At 40.2% G+C, this 20322-nt stretch overlaps 1 protein-coding gene across 1 annotated transcript in view; it reads left to right on the plus strand.

Moving 5' to 3' along the window:
- Positions 1–20322, plus strand: part of usp43b (ubiquitin specific peptidase 43b) — a 115578-nt gene that overhangs the window by 23057 nt on the left and 72199 nt on the right. The window contains exon 3 of the mRNA XM_022190698.2: positions 14968–15071. Coding sequence (XP_022046390.2) covers positions 14968–15071 — 104 coding nt within the window. The remainder of the gene's footprint in view (positions 1–14967; positions 15072–20322) is intronic.

Genomic DNA, 20322 nt, shown 5'->3' on the forward strand with positions numbered 1-20322 from the left:
GAGCAATTTTCTTTTATCATTTTTTAGCAAATGTATAAGGAAATTATTAAAATGCCATGCCAAGTATTAAAACAGTCCCTGGGCCAAAAGTTAAGAAAATATTTATCAACTTTTAAAACAGCTATAGGGAGTAAACTTTTGGCAGCATCAGGGCTTCTGCTGGTGGCCTGCCAGGTTTAACTTTACTTCCTGCTGGGTTGAACTTTCAACGAGTAAGTAAGAGTGCACAAGATGTCAATTTATTATGTTCCCAAGTATGCTGGAATGCTTATAAGTCATTAAGAATTATATGCAGGAAGCAGAAAATGATTGAAGGTGGTTTATTCAGAACCGCTCGAAGCTGCGTTACAGCAAATATGGCGGATGTGACTCAGGTGGCAGAGCGAACCATTTAGCAGCAGCATCGCAGACCAAAGCCAGAAACGCATTCAGAGAGCGCAGTCCTCCTCCAAGGCAGTTCGTTCCCCTCGTGCCCCTATCTGGCAATGATACAGAAAGCTTTAACAAACCGTGGATCCAGACTATAGGCGGCATCACTGTCAAAATCTAATTAGGTGGTCCTTGTTTTATTTTTGACATTCTCTGAAAATTTCATCCAAATCCGTTTTTCCGTTTTTGAGTAATGTTGCTAACAGACAAATGTGCCCCGATCGTTGCCTGATTCTGCCTCGTTCTTTGGTGGAGTAATAAACGAATACATTTAGAAATGTTCGGTTTCTTTGTAGACACTCTGTGATCTGTCAGTTGTAATGTGTAACAATAAACTGAGGCGTAATGTTGCTGAAATTGAACTTATTTTTCTTAAGAAATTTCAGATGTTTTGTACAAAGATAGTTCCTTCAGTGTGAGCATTTTCAGAGCATATCTTTTTGTACTAAAAGGAAAAATTTAGAGTTGTGATTATTTTTAAGTTATTATGCTGTAATTTTACTGGTCTGGCCCACTTGAGATGAAATTGGACTGAATGTAGCCCCTGAAGTTAAATGAGTTTGACACCCGAGTTCCAGTGCATAACATCCTGCACAACCAGAATGCGACATTTTGACATTTCTATTGCACAAAATATACAAAATTAGTTGATAGTGAGCTTGAGAAATGCAGTTTTGTCACCTTTGGGAGGTGGTTTTATCATTTTAACCACTTTACTCGCAAAATATGTGACTCTAAGGTCATCCTCAGCTCCGGCAACTGTGTTTCTATGTCCTTATATCTCCATTTATTCAGTCCACTACAAAACTGAACTGTTTAGAGCAGACCGTCACTCAAAGGCACATTCATACCTGTAAGCATTTTCCTGCCAAATAACACTAGAAACCCAGGTTACACATTTAAAGTCAGAGAAATCCAGTGGCGGGGTAATAAAAACTGGGTCATTCTCAATATGAGCGACTACCCACTCCAGAAAAAAGAAAATGTGAACCTTTCTGTCTTTCTTTTTTCTCTATTATCTTTTAAACGATCAGTTATCTCAGTAATTGGATTTACTCAAACTTTGCTTTTTGCAGCCCGAGTCAGCATCCATTATTAGTGAGTCACTCTGAGGTCAGACTATTTGTCCAGTCAGTAAAGGACTTTGGGTCAAGTGGATGTTGATGTCAGTATCACTCCCTACACTGTGCTCATGGCCTCTGTTTAAAATACGACTCACTTATGTGTCACCAAGAGAAAAAAAAAACAAAGTTGCGTACTCTTTCTCCGTGTGGTTAGTGGATTTACTGCACCACGCTGTCACTCAGAAATTGTGCTGACCAAGAATTTTCAAGCCGCAAGACTACAGCCTTCCTCCTGACCGGCGTCTCATCTTGTCTGTGTGTCTGTCACCATCTGAAGCTTCATTTTCTCCCTCTGTCTTTCATTTTCTCTCGTTGAAAGCAATCTGGTGCGGATGAAATTCATGACTCTTTTGTCATGAGGGTCTTGGGCTAACAGAGTCAGTACAGCGCCTCGATGAGGGCTCTCTCTTTGCACCCTTCACCTACAGATAGCGGCATTCAATGAACAGCCTTTGTTACCGGTCTAGTGTGATTAACAGACAGCCTCTGATGCCGGTACAGAACAGTCAAAGTCAGTCTTGTAGTGTCCACGTTGCTCTCATCTCACTTACCATCTACGTCTTTTACTTTTAAAAGCGGAACAATCCATTATTTTTGGTAACTTTAAGCTACCACCTCTTTAGTTTTATGTGACTTACATTCTACAGTTGTACAACTTTTTTATTCAAAGCAACATACATCTGAGAGTGGATACTACAGAAGCAAGGATCTAGTCAGGAGAAAACTACCTGGATAAGTGCCATAAAACAAGTTCAAGTGTGATAAGACCGTGGTGCCTACAGGCAGTGCAGACGCAACAGGAAATGTTTTAATTTTGCATTCTGTCAAGTGAGGCAAGAGTTGGGTTTTTAGTCTTCTCTTAACCCTCCTGTTGTCCTCATTTACAGGCACCAAAAAATATTGTTTCCTTGTCTGAAAAAATCCAAAAATTCAGCAAAAACATTCCCCACATTTCTGAAAATGTGCAAAACCTTCTGGAAGAAAATTCCAGTAATTTATTAAAATTTTTATTTTAAAAAATCCCCCAAATTTGGCAAGAAAAATCTTGTAAATCAAATAATGAGTAAACATCTTCCAAAAAAAAATCCTAAAAATATCTGAAGTGATTACATTTGTCAGTTAAACTTCTATTTTCTTTAAGAGCATTCACAAAAAAATAGCTGCATCGAGGTGCATTTTGATTTTTTTGTGAATGTTCCTAAGAAACCCACAAGTTTTGAAAATATGGCCATCAGAAGTTTCACTGTGAAAATATATTTTTTCCACATTTTCAATCCGGTAAAGTCCCAGCCCTATTTTTTTTTCAATCAGTTGATTGATAGGATTTAATAAACACAAAGTTTCCTTGGTTGACGACTGCCCTTGCCAGAAATATTACTTTTAGAGTTTTGCTCCTCAGCTCTACTGCACAAAAAATGTATATGGAAGCTGCATCACTTTGCTTCCACTGTAGTCAATGAGGGCCACACCAGCTGTGTGGCTAAGTAGTGAGATCAGAGCTGCAAACGTAAAAATAGATCAGTCTTCTATTCGTATTTGTTACACAAGGTGTGGAGGGCCCTTTCACACAGAAATGGATTCTGAAGGGTCTTTTTTTTTCTATTAAGCTGCAGAGTCTTGATCGCCCCGTCTGCATTTATTTGGCAGCACCAGCTGACAGTTGCTTAGCTGCTTTATCCCTACAGAGTCTGCTGTTGTCTGTAGATGTCAATTTACTATCTAAACAAACTCACAACTCGAAGTTTCACAGTGCTGTGCTGTGTTCAGAAACTGAAGACCCAACAATGCCAAAATGAAAGCGAGCCGTCTTGTTTTTTTTTTTACCACAACACTGCAGGTGAAGCCAGTAGAAAGATCAGCTCTGTGGTATGGCTTCTCAACAAATGGTCCACATATCAGTGCATGCTCAGTGATTTGATGTCAGTTTTCTATTTGGCTTGATAATGCCACTGGATCTGCAAAGGAATCAGAATTCATCCGTTGGGAAACATGAATGTCAATACCAAATTTCATAGCAATCTGACCAATAACTGTTGAGATATTTTACAAAGAGAGGATTTCCCAAGGTGTTACTAAAGTCTACAGACAAGGAAAAATCTGGGTTGTAAATAAATCACAATGTGAAAGATCCCTCATTAAACAATATTCATCTCTGACAGTTTGGTCAATATTTGTGCCATACTTCTGTGTCCCATCTGAATAGATTAGCTGCAGTCTAAACTGCCACTGAAACAAAATGTTCATTTAAGATGCATTTTAAATAGATTTTAGAGTTACTTTTGAAATGTTGAATTCAGTGTTTGTTTTTCTGAAATGCTCAAGTTGAATATCAAAACCAACCTTTTCCGTTTTTGATTGATTTGGTCATTATGTATCCAGAAAGTATCGTACCAACACAATGACTAGATGTTTAAGATTTGTAAATGACACTCACTGAAATACTTTGAAATTCAAAGTTTCAACCCTAGAGTGTTATTGGAGGACGTAAGACTTTTATTTATTCTTGTGACATTTTTCAAAATTTTTAATTTTCAAGTTAATATTCAAAGTCAGTGAAGTTACCATATATGGTTCCTTGCCCAGTAAAGGTAAAATAAAACAAAAAAACATTTAAATTAACGTATATATCATCACTTAGCACAACTACTCTGCCGTTTAATGTGAGTTTCGTCAGCTAACCATGGTTAGTTTTGACGGCAAATATGGAAGAGGACTGAGCCGCAAGTCTGTCTTTTTCCAACTTCGGAGATAAAAGAAAGTTTGAAACATTCCAGGCCTCTACTGATTGGTCAGATGCCACGATGTAGTGTCCTGGAACGTAGAGTGAGCTTCGCTGATTGGCTAAGTGGAAACCACATGCTTCTAAACCTCACTAAGAGACAGAAGCCATATTTAATGTGTGCGCAAGTTACCAAATATGATAACTTGTCTGAAGGGCTACCCTGCCGTTGACAGGTCGCATATTGAGTTTATTGCTAGGCAACTTTAACACATTGGACATTTCAAAGGTGATCTCAGAGGGGTTCTTTGGTTTGCTCTAACTTGATTGTTTGACACTTAATGGATCACTTTGGGAGAATTTCTTTGTGTTGTTTCTGCTTTGGTACTGGGAGCTCAGTCTACAGAAGATGAGGCTAGAAGGGGATATGGTGTATTGTCCAAAGACATCCCATCGGAGTGGATGCTTGCTGTTCACCATGGCATTACAGACAGCAATGCAAAGTACTAAATGGAAGATCTGACAGAATGACAGATGCACTACAAATATCTTCCATGAATATACAGTATATTCTCACAGCCGTGGCCACCTTTTACTCATCCATGACCTGACTGATGGCTGCAACATTGACTGGCGTAATGATCGTCTTCAGGGCCCGATTGCCCTTCCTCCATTATACGATATAGCCGCACAGCACACAGCAGTCATTCAGTTACAACCCCGAGGTCAGTTTGAGTCCATGCACCGATGTCTGGGCACTTACCATGTCCATACAAATGCATCCCGCCCAGAGTGATCGCCCAGGGGGAATAATGGGCCGAAGGGTCAGAGGGAAAAGCTTCTAGCATCGGTATTATTGAGACTATTTATAGAGAGGAAACCACGCGACAGCAAGCTGTGTTGAGGGAGACTGTCCATTATTTATCAACGCTCTGTATGTCAGCTGAGTACGCTACTTTCTCAATAACCGGTTGCTCTATCTACATGTCTGCATCAATAAACACACATACATATTCAGCGTCTTTACGGCTGTCCTATATCTTTATCTCTTCCTCTCTGAGCCGCTCCGTTACAATCGCCACGGGGATTCCGGTGCTGTTGGGGCTTGTTCTCAATCACTCCTCTATAGTGCTCTCTCCAGCGGCAGCACATGTCCATCCCTGTGTGTTTCTACGGCTTCTTTAAATTATTCACATCAGGGCCATTACTGAGAACGCTCGAACCCCCCACCATTTACGATCTACCTCCCCCCAAACATCCCTGAAAACCCATCAGGATGAGACAGGTGGTCTGTGAGGATGGGGGCCAAATTTCCTGGATTTTCACCACAGCCGAGCGAGAGTGCTCGAGTTTTCCTTTACAGTGGATCTACTCGCAGAGATGAATCACTCCCAGCAACATTTTTTGGGTGAATTATTGAAAGCCTCCCCGTTGGGACAGAGTGCACCGGTAATCTGTGCGATTTCAGGCTTTCATGCTGAAGTACAGATGTCCAGGAGTCAACAGTCCTGGATTTAACAGGGGCTTGGTAGCGTGCTAGTCATCTGTGTGTCTACATCCTCACTGCTGAAGTGGATAATGAGTAAACGTGGGGCTGTTTCCGAGGCTGCCAAAATTCCTTTTCATAACACTGATCTCGCTGTGGAAAAGCAACCTGAGTATTTGTTCTGCCACTTTCATTTAGTCAATAATGTAATTATTCCACAATTATTTGAATTTTATCATTGTTAGAATTAGACATACAGGGGGTCCTCGACTTATGTCACAATGTGACGTAAGTAAGATTTTCGTCTTAAGTCAGAACTCCTATGAAAATGTAAACAAGGCCATTACGTGCATCATGATATCAATGAGTTTGCATATTTGTACAACTACAGTAACAAAAACAGTCATTAGCTCACACTGAAACAAAACTCGATAGAAAAATACCGGCGAAAATGTAAACAAAACCGTTACATAAGTCAAACAAAACCTTTATGTATCAATTTAGTGTATTTGTACAACTGCAGTAACAACAAACTTCAACTATCAGACTTTTAACACTATTGTTTCTATTTACGTGTGTATTTATATATATTTAATACTTGTTTTATAGAGCTGTTCAATGTTTGTTATACTATGTTGTTTTTGTTTTTTTGGATGTGCCAACAAAGTTTCATTGCAGAAATGCAATGACAATAAAAGTCCTTGAATCCTTGAATTGAAACAGTCCTTAGGTCACACTGGAACACAGCTCGGTAGGAAAATACCGGCGAAAATGTAAACCATAAGTCTGACTTGCATTTGGGAGCCGTAATGAAGTTAGCAAATGTAGCATAATCCAGTGTGGCAGCGAGTGTAAATAAAGCCATCGTATAGCGTCGCGTGACTACTGTACATACAGTATTCATCCGCTCCGCTCGCCAACTAGTTCCACTAACCCAGTTCTGACGTACCACATTAAATCGAGGACCGGCCCGTAATCGGTTCCGATGTAACTGAGAAACGATGTAAGTTGAGGACGTCGTAAACTGAGGACCTCCTGTATTTATCAGTGTGAATAATTATCTAGAAAGAACAAAACTCCAGATTAGCGGTGTATTTTCACAGTGACGTTCTCAGCAACTTCCACTTAAATCATCTGCTGTTCTGTATCCTAAGAAAATGACCTTCTCGGGCAGCGAACTGCACAACAATTCGCTTATCACGGCTTATTCTCTCCATCTCTCCGGCCCCTTCTCTCTTCTCCCATCAGTCAGCTTAAAAATCTCACTTTGTGAACCCTGGCCTCCTGCTGAGACAGCGGCCGGCCTCCAGCCCACTACTCAGTTGCATGCTGTATCTTTGCCATTTATCTAAATCCCACAAATCAATTACAGCACTCTAAGGTGCCAGGGTGAGGGATTTAAGTTTTAATTTTCTCCTTGCTCCTTGGGCACTGGCAAATGCCCCTCTCTTGGCATTGAGGCTTACGGATTAAGCAGAGGTAGACGATTCTCAGGCTTTACATATCTTGGATATCAGCAGTTGCACATTTTTGTGTTCATTTTTGACCATGTTACCTTTGTAGATATTTAGCGGTCCTGGTTTTACTTTCATTTTATTTAAAAGTCACTCTCCGAACCGTTAATTAAACCCCTAAAAGTATGCTTCAGTGAGGATTTTTTTTTCTACAGTAGCTCGCTGCCTTGAAATTCATAACCCATGGTGTCCTCTTATCTCCCAAATATACAGATAGATACACCCCCTGTCAAAAGTTGTAGGACGGGTTCTACTTTATTTGAATGAGAAAGTGTCCTAAAACTTTTGACAGGGGGTGTAATTCAGATTAAGAAATACAGAAAAATCCACCCTGCAAGTTGACAGGATTGGTTTCTTATTTTTGCGACATATGACATCTTTGTTTTGGAGAGTTTCATCATTATGCAGCAAATTCAATGTAGAAATACTCAGATATAGTTTTTCCTGCTTTTTCGCTAATGATTTGTTTTCCTGCATATATGGAAACATTAACAAGGTGAAAAAAAACTTGATTTTCACCAGAGGGATTCTGTTACTGTACCTGTCACATATTCTTTGACCCAGTTTGTGCATAAGCTTTGCAAAATCAGTACAATAAAGAAAGCAATAAGAAAGCCGACAACCCTCGCACAGCCTCACACATACTCCCAAGTTCAAAGCTCTGCCTACATCTGCTGCCTCCTGACTTAGGTCACCATTACACCAATCATGAAGGACCCCGCTGCTGAAAAGTAGTCAGCTTGAAATGACTCTAAAATACCCCAATTCAGGCCCCCAACAAAATGCTAGTCCTTCACTGACAAAAAAAAAGACCACACAAAACCTAGTCTTAGGGGAAATAGCTGGCACAGTAAGAACAACTTGTCATTTTTCTCCTCCAGAAAGGGTTGGTGGATTGCTGCAGTATAGCCTTGCCAAAATCAGTGACTATACAGTAGACTTCTCCAAGACGAATCAGTAGCCACTTTGTCTGCCACAGGAAGCAGCAACAGGAGGACAGAGTCGGGGCCAAATGATCAAAATGGCTAAATTAGACTAACACTAATTTACTCCTGTCACAATATTTTCATCCTGGACGAGCCCCCACGTGCCTCAAAGCAGCTCACAATATGTGATAATTAGATACAAGTCCAGTTAAAGTGCCAATAAATTAGCTTTTTTTTAATGAGTATGAAAACAGAGCAGTTAGTCAGTGATAATTACTATGTGAAGTTACCATGAGGATATTTAAGGTGTGGGGGTCAAAGGAAATGCCAGGATGTGTGAGAAATGTGTGTGTGTAGGTTATAGATTGACAGACCAAAACATAACAAAAAATATTCTGTTTCAGTGTGTATGCTGCATATACAGGATGTGCAAATGAAAAATACTGGAAGGTACGTGTACGAATGAAATTTCACACCTTGGGCTTTTCCTTTTTTCTCCTGTCTCTCTGTACTCTAAAAATAGCTGCTCGGGTTGTTTTTTTGTCTCTGCTGGCTGCCTGTTTAGTTACGTCTTTATCAGGTGGAAGTTGGCATATTTTTCTGACAAGCAATTTCAAAGATAGCATCTCAATTTCAGACTGGCGTGTGGCATCTCTGGAGATGGACCCCTGTTCTGCTGGGGTCATTTCACAACCTGTAAAACGATTTCCTTAGACCGGCAACAGCTTATTCCGTGGGGATTGATATCTGGCCACGATCGTTTAGATGACTAATGTCTTATCAGAACCACATGTCAGTGGGCATGTAAGCTGTCCCACTTTCTCAGTGTGCTTAAATGTCCAAATCGCCAACAGCCGCTGTTAACTCACAGCTGACACCTTGCAGTCTATTGACATGGCAAAGCCTGGCATGGATTTCTGAGAGGTGATAAGACCAACTATGTTTGGCCTCGGTGTTGCTTTGTTATCGCTACATAAAGATAGGAATGGAATCTATTTCCAAGTATGTGGAGGGAACAGAGGGAGTATTCAGTGTATTAGACTGAAAAAACAAACGTGGGAAGGATTGTGCTCTTAACCTTCAACTGAATGTGAGACAATAGCTGGGTTAATATATAATTATGGGACTTTATGTAACAGAGCTGACAGGTATCATAGTTGACATTTTTGCTGTTTTCAGGCCTAAAATCAACGTGGCCACCTATAACCAAACACCACATGGTATTTTTATACAAAGATTCTTCTAAGTATTATATATACAATTGAGTAAAATTGAAATTTAAAGTAATTTCTAAAGATATTGTAGTAAACCTGTTGACATGCCATAAATCCACACTTGACTCTCACACTACTTTATGTTAAATAACTCAGAAAGTCTTGGAGTCTTGCCAGTCTTTTCTTCAGGAGGAAATGACATCATGTAAGGGAAGGTCATGTGATCTGAAATTAACAAAAATGACCACAGAGAGACACAAACTGACAAAGAAGCACAAAATGCTCAAAAAGACACAAAATGACTCAATGAGACACATAATTATCATATGAAAATCCAAAATAATGAGAGACACACAAAATAAGTTCAAAAAGTTGCACAATGACCAAAGAGACACCTAGAATTATCACAAACAGACTGAAAAGGGCCACAAAGGTGCACAAAATGACCACAAAAAAAAAACTCTGTACAAACTCAGTGTGAAAATGATCAAAAAAGCACAAAATGAGCACAAAGACACACAACACAACTACAAAAAAACACAACATGACCACAAAAACACACAAAATGACTCAGTAAGACAGATAATTGTCATTTAAAGACAAAATGACGAGAGAGACACAAAATAACTACAAAAAAATTGCAAAATGACCACAAAAACACCTGAAATGACCCCAAACGGACTGAAAACTGAAACAAAAATGCACAAAGTGCTCACAAAACCACTTGAAAATGACTACAGAGAAACAAAATGAGCAGGTCATGTGATCTGGAATCAACACACTTTCTTGAGAGGTGTTTTTGTCATGGATAATTTAGTTTAAAGTGATTTCTCGCACACAGATACAAGTTGGTATTTTCCATCTAAAATTTGAAATATTGCCAAAAAAGAAACATCTGTCATAATTATCTCAACTTAATAAAAAGAACACAAAACAATTTATGAATAAGCTAATTTTATTATTGTTTAGGTAATTAGAAGGTGGTTGGTAATTAACTGGGACGGTTATTTAGTTGACATTTTAGTGATATCCAGTCATTTTTTTATTAATAAATGATTGTGTTCATAATAAATGATTATGGAATTTGTAAAGACATGATCACAATGAACATAGAAAGCATTTGGTTTTTATTTGGTTTTAATAAGAATGTATGCAAGATATATCCCATGGACTTCAAAAGTCCCTCAAATAGTATATTGACCCAGCTAAAAAATCTGTTGTTTTGAACTTCCTCTTTGGGCTGACATTAGAGGAGAACATGACAAAAACAGTGACCCCCATGCAAAGAGGAACGCGTGATGGAGGAGGAAGAGGTTTGTCATTGTGCGTTGAAGCAGTGCAGCACAGAGGTCAGGTTTCTGTCTCCAGCTTGAGTCTTCTCAAAGCTCAAATGCTTTTAGAAGAATAGATTGAGGACTTGAAATGTTGGTGAACTGCAAAGGATTCCTCTGTCTCTCTGTGTGTGTTCACCTCACACTGGTTTCTCCGACGCACACACATGCCCTCCGCTCAGAAATTCTAAACCTCCTTTCAGCTTCATGTGAGAGTGGAGGTCATGGTCGAGCTGCCAGCCTGGGAACACTGGCAGCCAGTTTGGACCAGTAGCTCCAAATGCGAGGTCGAGCAAACTTAGTGCGTCAAGTGAGACGACTCGAAACCGTGCATTTCCGTTTGACCAGGCCAGCGTAGCGCAAAAGCACTGCTGGGATGATGTGATGACTTAATGCATTCTCAAGTACCTGACTTCTACACCAGGCTATTGTGGGATTGATAGCGTGCGACAAGAGAAACGCTAACGCGGTACTTGTATGCCACATGAATGCCTTTAAAGCAGAACCATTTAAAGAAGTTTTTTTTAGGACATTTTCCCCGCCTGAAAAGGTGTGAAATGGAGTTGATGCTGTACAGAGATATTCACACGCTGAAACAGTGCAGCTGCTTATTATAACTTTCAGCTGTTTTAGAGTTTTGGTCTCCGGCGCAGCCATTTCACAGATGATTGGGTGAAATAGTTTGATATTTTGGGAAATATGCTCATTTGTTTTCTAGCTCGGAGTTAGATGGGAAGACAGATAGCACTCTCATATCTGTAATTGTGAAGCTCAGCGTAGCTAATAACTGACATACAGGAAAGGAGCTCGACTCCGATGAGAGCAGGCAACGTTTTAGTGAAGTGAAAGGGGAAAAAAAAATGTTTATAAAGCACATTTGAAAACAAACCCTTAAACACAATGACTAAAAGACAGTTAAATAACAAGAATAAAAAGTTAGAACACAATCTGAGCAAGTCTTACATGAAAAGTTGAACTATTCCAGAGATTAGGAGCAGTCCAGCAGCTACATTTTGCACCACCTGCAGTCTCTGAGGATGCAAAGAGTCCACCTGAGTGGTAGAAAGGGCACAAATAACTTTCAGTTGTTGGGAGAGAGATCTGCATTCACCTTGACTAAAAGTCTCAGCTGAAAAAAGTTGGTTTTGGCCTCTGAGCTAAACCTGTCCGTCAGACTTGAAGGAACTGTCAAAATTCATTGCAGGGTTCTTCACAAAAGATCGATTGTACGAAACCAAAGGGCCAAGAGGGCCGTCAGGGTCATTTAGAAGGTCCAAACACAACAATCTCAGAATTTTTTTTGATATAAATCTAAGTCTGAGAAAGTTTAGAATCATCCAACAGATTTCTATGTTGTCTGCAAAACTATTTTTAAAAGTCTTATGTTTGTTAAAAAATGGATCCCAAGGCCAGCATGTGCAATAAATGAGTGAGCCCAGAATGGAGTCTTGAGGGACACCATAAGCTAGCAGCAGAATAATCAGTCAAGACAGAGAAGCTCCTATCTGTCAGATATAACTTGAACAATTTTAAGACAGTACCTTTGTTGCTCATACACTGTTCAAGACATGAAAAAGGATCCTGTGATCTGCAGTGTCAGAGGCAGCAGTCAGATCTAAAGGCATCACAATAGTAGTTTCCTGAATCCCAACACTCAACATGAGAGAAGAAACTCTAAGAAGAGCTGAAAACTGTAACCACTGCAGTATTTTGCTTACAGAAAACTAGATAGCTCAGAAATTAACACCTCTAACTTTGCCCTGAGAGACTGGTGATTCAAATCAGGGCGCAGTTTTCCAGTGACGACCCTTTGGCTGAAAGCCTCTGGTAAATGAAATTATCAATTGTAAGATTACTGCTACTCACTCGGATATTGATCTTCCCTCTCTGTCTCATCTGCAGTCACTGCAATACTACTACCTGGTCCTCAAAAAATAGAAAGCATTACACCTTTAGGAGCATCCCTACACCAGTTACCTGACCACAGAACTGATTTTTGGGTTCTTTTATTTGTTTTTAAAACCATGCATGGGTTAACGCCTGATCTACGTGCTCCACATACGAGACTTGTGGGTAACGAGAGATTGCATTATTTTTTCTAGAATTAATCGGAATTAATGCGTTAAAGTCCCAGCGCTAGTTGCAAATTTGACTTGTTTTCTGTCTTGCTTTTTTGTACATACAATATTATCTTTGGACAACTCTGGTTGTCTTAAACCGTGTTGCATAGGTAAACTTGTTGTGCAGTTGTTTAAGGGTATGAGTGGAGAGATGTGGAAGCCAGAGGGGTGATCCAGAGATGCGGTTGTATGATGGTTTGGCAGGTGAGCGAACGGCGGCGTGCGGAGCTGGTGGCTGGCGTGTAGCTGGGCTGAGCAGAACAGACGTGGCAGGACTGGAGCAGAGCTAACAGGAAGGTAGCACAGAACGACCGGAATACTGATGCACAGAGAGAGCGAAACACGAGGAGCAACAGGTCGCCGAGGCTGGATTTGGTGGAAGCGTCGGCACCACATGGCAGGCTGAGCGGTCTGGCAGATAAGTGAGGTGTTGGACCGGCGCTGCTGGCTGGAGCCTGATGATTCGATGAGTAGCAGGTGTGCAGGTGGATTGGCAGCCAGGGGATAATTGAGAGCAACACAAAAGCAAAAGATTCACACAGAGAGAGACACAAACAAGAGAAACCACAAGGACAGAAAAATGAAAGGAATGAGGGAGCGAGCACAATCACAGATCGTCAAGCCAGAAGATAAGATCCTCGTCAGATACAATTAAAATGTAAAGTAGTGTGTCTTAAACCAGGAGTGTCAAACATGCGGCTCGACGGCCAAACTGGACCGACAGAGGGTCCAGCCCAGCCTGTGGGATGACTTTTCAAACTGTAAAAATTACAGAGAAGACATCAACTGCAAATTGTAAATTTGTAAAACTAAAAATTTAAAATAATTTCTAGACCATGACAAGTTGTTTTGATCATAAAGTAAAATACTAGATTGCTCATTGTTCTTTTGTAATTTTGGGTCTTATTTTTGTCATTTTGTTTCTCATTTTTGTCATTTTGTGTTTCCTTCTTGTCTCGCTTGTGTTTCTTTGTCTTATTTTTGTCATTTTGTATTTTGCTATATTCATTGTTTTTTGTATCATTTTGTGTTTTTTTCTTGCTTGTCTATGTTTTTGTTGTTCCTCGATTTTGTCATTTTTGTCTCGTTTGTGTCATTTATGTAATTTTTTGTCTTGTTTTTATCATTCTGTGTCTCTTTTTGTCTCACTGGTGCCGTTTGTCCCTTTTTTGTCGCTTTATAACTTTCTGTCTAATTTTTTTTGTCTCTTTTGTTTAGTTTCATGCTGTTTGTCCCATTTTGTTTCTCGCTTTTGACTTTTTGTGTCTCGTTTTTGCTATTTTATCTCTTTTTGTAATATCTTGTCTTGTTTTTGTTAGGTTTTTTTATTATCATGCAGCAAAATACTGTGTTGTTCAGTTCCAGATACCTGTGACTAAATGTTTTGTTCCTTTGTAGACACTCTGTGATCTGTAGGTTGTAATGATAAACTGAGGCATAATTTTGTTGAAATTGAACTTATTTTTCTTAAGAAACTTCAGGTTGTTCATAATGTTTTATAAAAAATAATTCCTTAAATGTGAGCATTTTCAAAACATACCTTTATGCACTAAAAGTTGGAGTTGTGGTTATGTATAGGTTATTACACTGTAATTTAACAGATCAAATTGGACTGAATGTGGCCCCTGAACTAAAGTGAATTTGACACCCCTGTCTTAAAGTATGGAAAACATGCTCATTGTTCTGTAAAACCGATGCAGAAGGTTAGTCGTGTCATTAGTACACAGCAGTTTGTGAGACACACATCCCACACATTCGCTTTGTGACCTTGCAAGCCTGTCAGTGATCACACTCAGCTTTTTCCCCGTCTTTTATCTTCATCCAAGGCCAGCTTACCCTCTGTTGTAGGTGAGAACATAAAAGAATAAAGACAAGGGTTTCTCCGGAGGGTTATGTTTAGACCGGTGCTTTCTGCCGCGCTTCACTGTGTTTTTGTTGCAAGAAAGCAAAATGTGTTAAAACTGCTTTTCCGCACATTTTTTTTTCCCCTCAAAATGATTGTTGCACCGCTCTCCCATTGATAATGCTCGACAGCCAGTGATGGATGAAAGAGTGTGAGAGTGTGGCAGTGCTGTGCTGATGGGTGGTCTCCTGTGTGCCGCAGGGTTCCGCTGGAGCTGAGGAGGTTCTGTCTCCTGACCCGTGCCCGTCCCAGCAGCCCAGAGTTCAACACAGCTTCGTCCAGGAACATTTCCAGGCGCAGTACAAGTGAGTTTGCTTTTCAAACACGCTGCACTTACATTTTTATCCTATTCTAGCCGCTTCACATTTACATTTTTTAAGCATTACACCCAGGTTGTAAATTCCGTTTAAGTGTTTCTGTATATATTGTTCAAACCTATACAGGCTCTTTGTTTTGTGTGTACAAGCAGGATAAGATGCACAACATTTCTCTATGCACTATGCCATGTAAAAACTGTGTAGGTAACAACTTTGACTTGACAGTGACATCTGCTAGAAATGAAATCTGCACTAGCAATAGATTAGCAGGTTAAGTGTTAGAGATAGTGCTGCAAGACATTGGACAAAAGCGGACATTACTATAGTTAGTTTTTCTGCAATATGCGCCCACTGGCCACTTTATTGGTATACCGTGACAGTAAAAGTTCGAACCCCCTTTTGTCTCCAGAACCCTTTGATGCACAACATGGGTCAAAAGTGACCCACATCCAATGGAAAGTGGATATCTCCTGTCCCACACTGTGCATCAAAAGGTTAATTCTTCTAGGCATGCTTTCAACAAGGTGATGGAAACATTCCTCACAGATTTTGGTCCACATTGACATGATAGCATCGAGCAGTTGCTGCAGATTTGTTGACTGGACATCCATATTGTGATTCTCTGGATTGAGATCTGGTGACTGTGGCGGTTATTGGAGTACAGTGAACTCACTGTCATATTCAAGAAACCAGTTTGAGATGATTTGAGCTTAGTGACATGGTGCATTATCCTGCTGGGAGTAGCTATTAGAAGATGGTCCACTGTGGGACATGTTTAGCCACAATACTCAGGTAAGCTGTGACATTCAAATGACGCTCAGCTGGTGCAAAGGGGCCCAAGGTTTGCCAAAAAAGAAAATCTCCTGCACCATTTCTCCACCACCACCAGCCAGAATCGTTGATGCAAGACGGGATGGATCCATGCTTTTATGTTGCTTAGGCCAAATTCTGACCGTACCATCTGAATGTTGCAGCTGAAATTGAGACCCATCGGACCAGGCAACATTTTTTCCAATCTTCTACTGTCCAATTTTGGTGAGCTTGTGCGAATTGTAGCCTCAGTTTCCTGTTCTTAGCTAACTGATATACAAGCTACTGTTTGTGTATGTGTATCATTTTTATTGTCAATATCACAGTTGATCATTGTCATAAATTTGGGAATCTATGAAAGTGATCAACATTCCATTAATTAGTCTGAACATTTTTGCTACTAAATCTTCTGCTGTTAGTGTTTCTCCCAGGCGTAAACTAACCGTGACGTCACCCGTTGGTTTCAACGCCGAGAAAATGAAGCCCGGATTTTGCTACTTCCTGGTCGCCGTTTTGGATTTTTTGGAGCCAGTGACGTAAAAAGCGTCAAACAGACTGGACCGGAGAGCAACTGGGGGCAGGATTGGCTGAGGACTCTCTTATCCCGCCCACATTTTACCGCAGAGGCTTCTGTTGCTGTCTATCAAGTATAGCCACGCCCCCTGGCTCCGCCAACTTTAACGATTTATTTAAAATTCAGTATTGATTTATTTTAAGATCGGCCACCTGATCTCTCATTTTGACCATGAAAACTAACGGGAAAAAATCCTGAGCTGTAGAACATCAGTCTATCAAATTTTATTTTTTCCAAAAATGAATTGGGGTCTATGGAGAAAAAGCTTTTTGGAGCCAGCCCTAGCGGACGGCGTGATATTGCAAGTTTTTGACACTTCTGGGTTGGCTTGAATTCTGGAGCCAGATGCTACGTCCACTATATTTACAGTCTATGGTTCCTCCCCTGTTCTTCACTCCTTTTGCTGCGCACATGTGGAGCCTGCATGTCAACAAACTTAAAGTCTTGTCAATGAAGTTTAAAAGAAATACTCCAAAAACCCTTAAATCAAAGTAAATGATGATCTACCAGTTTATCTATCAATTTATTTGTAGATTAGTCGTGGAAAATGACAACCATGTATGTTTTTCTTTTTTTATCAAGCAGCTAAAAGGCTTTTAGTATGATGTTTATTTGCGTTACTTCACTTTGGACTTCATGCACACACTGCAGTGTTTATGCTGAAATGACATGTTGTGCAGCCCTGCTTGGTGGCCAGTAAGACGACACAGTAATTTCCTGGGAAGATTACTATTGTTGTGAAGAGCCGACTTCTCACTAAACCCCTCCCCTGACCATCGACTGTTTAGGTGTATTTTGGTGCAACAGTATCAGAAGGCCTGTCCCAAGCATGCATCTGTACTGCAAATACTGCAGTATTTATTCATTTTCTGCATCCATACCCCCTCAAAAATACCAACTCTGTGTGTGGATGTCAGATCCACTCTTATCTATACGATGGAAATCAACACACGCCATTTCATTATGTGTCTTGTGAGTTTTATTTACTATACAGTAGCTCTGCTGTGCTGTGGTCAGATGGTCTAAATGTCAGATTGTCCTGCCCAGGAAAGGTCATGCCTTCAATCGCCACTGCAAACATGTCTGTCACAGAACAGACAAGTGTTTTGTCTGAACTCACACTGTGTGGTTAAAAGACAAAAGTAAAAAAATCTAACCACAACAACTGTCTAGAGACACAAAATCCACCTTTAGGCTGTTGTGGTTTTGAGGTTTTCACTGATCAGATTACAGGATAATTTCTAAACACAGCAGATTTAATAGAGATGTCATTATTTCTTTTCCCCAGAAGTCTTCAGAGACACAGATGCAGAGCTAGAAGGACAGTAAAGCTTCACACACATGCCCACACACACACAAACATAACAGTAATTACCAGCCAGACAAGAGCAGTAATTCTGAAAAGGCCTGATGAAAAACTGCCCCTGGTTCTCTAACCTTTGTGCCTCTTTGAAGAAGAGAAATCCCTTTACTACAAGTACTTATTGAGAGTGCTTACCCTTTGTGCTGAAATAATTAGGGTTGTCAGATGTGCCAATGGTCAAGTATTTTCTCTCTTGTAATACCCTTTGAATGAGAGAGTTTTTTTTTCTGTACTAAAACGCTTCCTGTTGCTTTTTTGCCGAATAACAGAGAAGCTTCACAACACAGTATTACCAACATTTCTCATGCAGCTGGATGTCCTCACGACTCCCATCAGTCTGTCATCCGGGAGATAAAAAAGCAGTCAATTTAGTTCATAATGTATGCATCTGTCAGCTGTAGCCTGCTGAGAGCTGAGCGTCATTCAGGGGTCGAGTTTATCTGGCATATTTGTACAGTCAAAAGCGCCTTTCAGACACTCCCGTTAGTCTGACGGCAGCTGAACAAGTCTGAATGAGAATCCTGGCCAGACAGTCGAGATCTTACTATTCACACCAAGCAAGGTTTCTGCATCACTTTCAACTGCGTGGATCATTTTAACAGATATAATTGGAATTCTTTGAGTTCTGTCACATGATTCTTCCACATTTTAGCTCCAATATTGGTCCAAAACATCACAGAAGATACCAAGTTTGTGCTGAAATCACAAAACACCTTTCTCATTCATGTTGCTTTACAATTTCATGTCTATGACAAACTAAATGTCTAAAAAAATCTAATAACTAACCATCAAGACACATTCTAGAACATGTCTGATTAATGACATTCGTCAGTTAAGAGTGGCAGGTTTTGACAAAACAGAGCTTTAGTTTGTTGCGTCCAGCTGTTTGTTGGAGTCTTTCCTCCGAGTTTGTTAAATAGCAGCAGCAGGTTGTCAGGAAAATTCTTGAATGAAGTCGTGACTTCTCCAAATTAATACTCAGAGTCGTCACTCAAGTCAAAACAAAGTTTTGCTTGCAGCAAGGAGCACCTGAACAGAACAGTCTGGACAAGTCACTGACAAAGACGAGAAAGAGCACAGCTTTTATACAGGCACTTTTATACAAGCATGAGCTACACATCTTGGTATGAGTAATCTCTAGTTTGCTGTTGGTTAGGCCTTGGTTCCTTTTTAAAGCGTGTCATGGAAAATTACTGAGCACAGCTTCATATGAGTTACACACCACACAGTTATATAGTATTACAATGAATAAGAACATTTAATCATGAAATACAATAATTTTCAGGGAGCCAACTGACCTCATTCTTTAGGAACATAACGTTGCTGAACCTGACCAACCCCAGATCATAACCGTAACCCCCACAGGCTGGTAGGCACTATCCATGATGAGAGAATCACTTCATCTGCCTCTCTTCTTGCCCTGATACCCCCATCACTGTGGAACAGGGTAATCCAGGACTCATCAGACCACATTTGTTCCCGAAGATGATGGTTCTCGACTATCCTTCAGGTTTTAATAATGCGTTGGACGGTTCTTAACCTGATTTTAGTAGTTTCAGAAATCTCCTTAGTTTTTTCTTCCTTTCTATGACCACAGAATACGTATTCCAACATGGTTGTTTAAGAAATGAGAAGCTCTTCATTGCATCAGCTAGAGGTAAATAAGTTGTTTCATCACTGCAGTAATTATCCAATGGAAGGCTCTTACCTATTTGCTCTGTTCAATCTAGGTGGCAAACTTTGTTTTGGGCCAGTCAGTGTATCTCATCTTACTGTTTCCAGGCAGTTTAAAATTTAAATGCAGCCTTTTTTGTTTGCATTATCCCATTAATTTCATCCTTCTTAGTTATAACTTCTACTCTCTCATCAGTTTTACACTAATCAGCTGCACCATCTGTATTGAGCTGCTGGTCCAAAATCACCTCACTGTCAGAAACCATCGAACAAAGTAACTGATGATCCAGTTCTTTTATTCTACAACATCATCTGATCGACAATGTGTTTAATTAATAAAACTTTTTAAAAGTGCCCTCCTTCCTCACTGAACTGCTTGTATCATATTTGTTCGCACCTTCCTCCATCTGTTAATTTCTCGGAAAAATTGGCAGCTATATGTGACTGCCAGTAATACATCTGTCAGAGTGCAGCTCTTAATTGCCACCCTCCTTGTCAAATGTTTCCGCACTGACACCTTGGGTGTGTCTACACACGAAGCGACAGTCTTAGCAGCCTTGCAGGCAAAATTTGCTCCTCTCTCCCACTCAAGTACTGTGCTAGCCAAGGAGAGTGGGTGAGATGGCACACAGAGAATATGTATACATGACTGGAGGAGCTCATCTCAAACTTTACAAAGGAACTCGGGCACATACAGTCAGTGTACAGTCTATTTTAACGATGCATAAATTGCAGACACCATGCACTGCCAGGCTGAGGTTATAAGTGGACATGAGCACTGTATGAATGCATTATCATTGCCGGAATTGGACCTGGAA

Source organism: Acanthochromis polyacanthus, chromosome 21 (assembly GCF_021347895.1).
Source record: "Acanthochromis polyacanthus isolate Apoly-LR-REF ecotype Palm Island chromosome 21, KAUST_Apoly_ChrSc, whole genome shotgun sequence".
NCBI classification, from domain to species: Eukaryota; Metazoa; Chordata; class Actinopteri; family Pomacentridae; genus Acanthochromis; species Acanthochromis polyacanthus.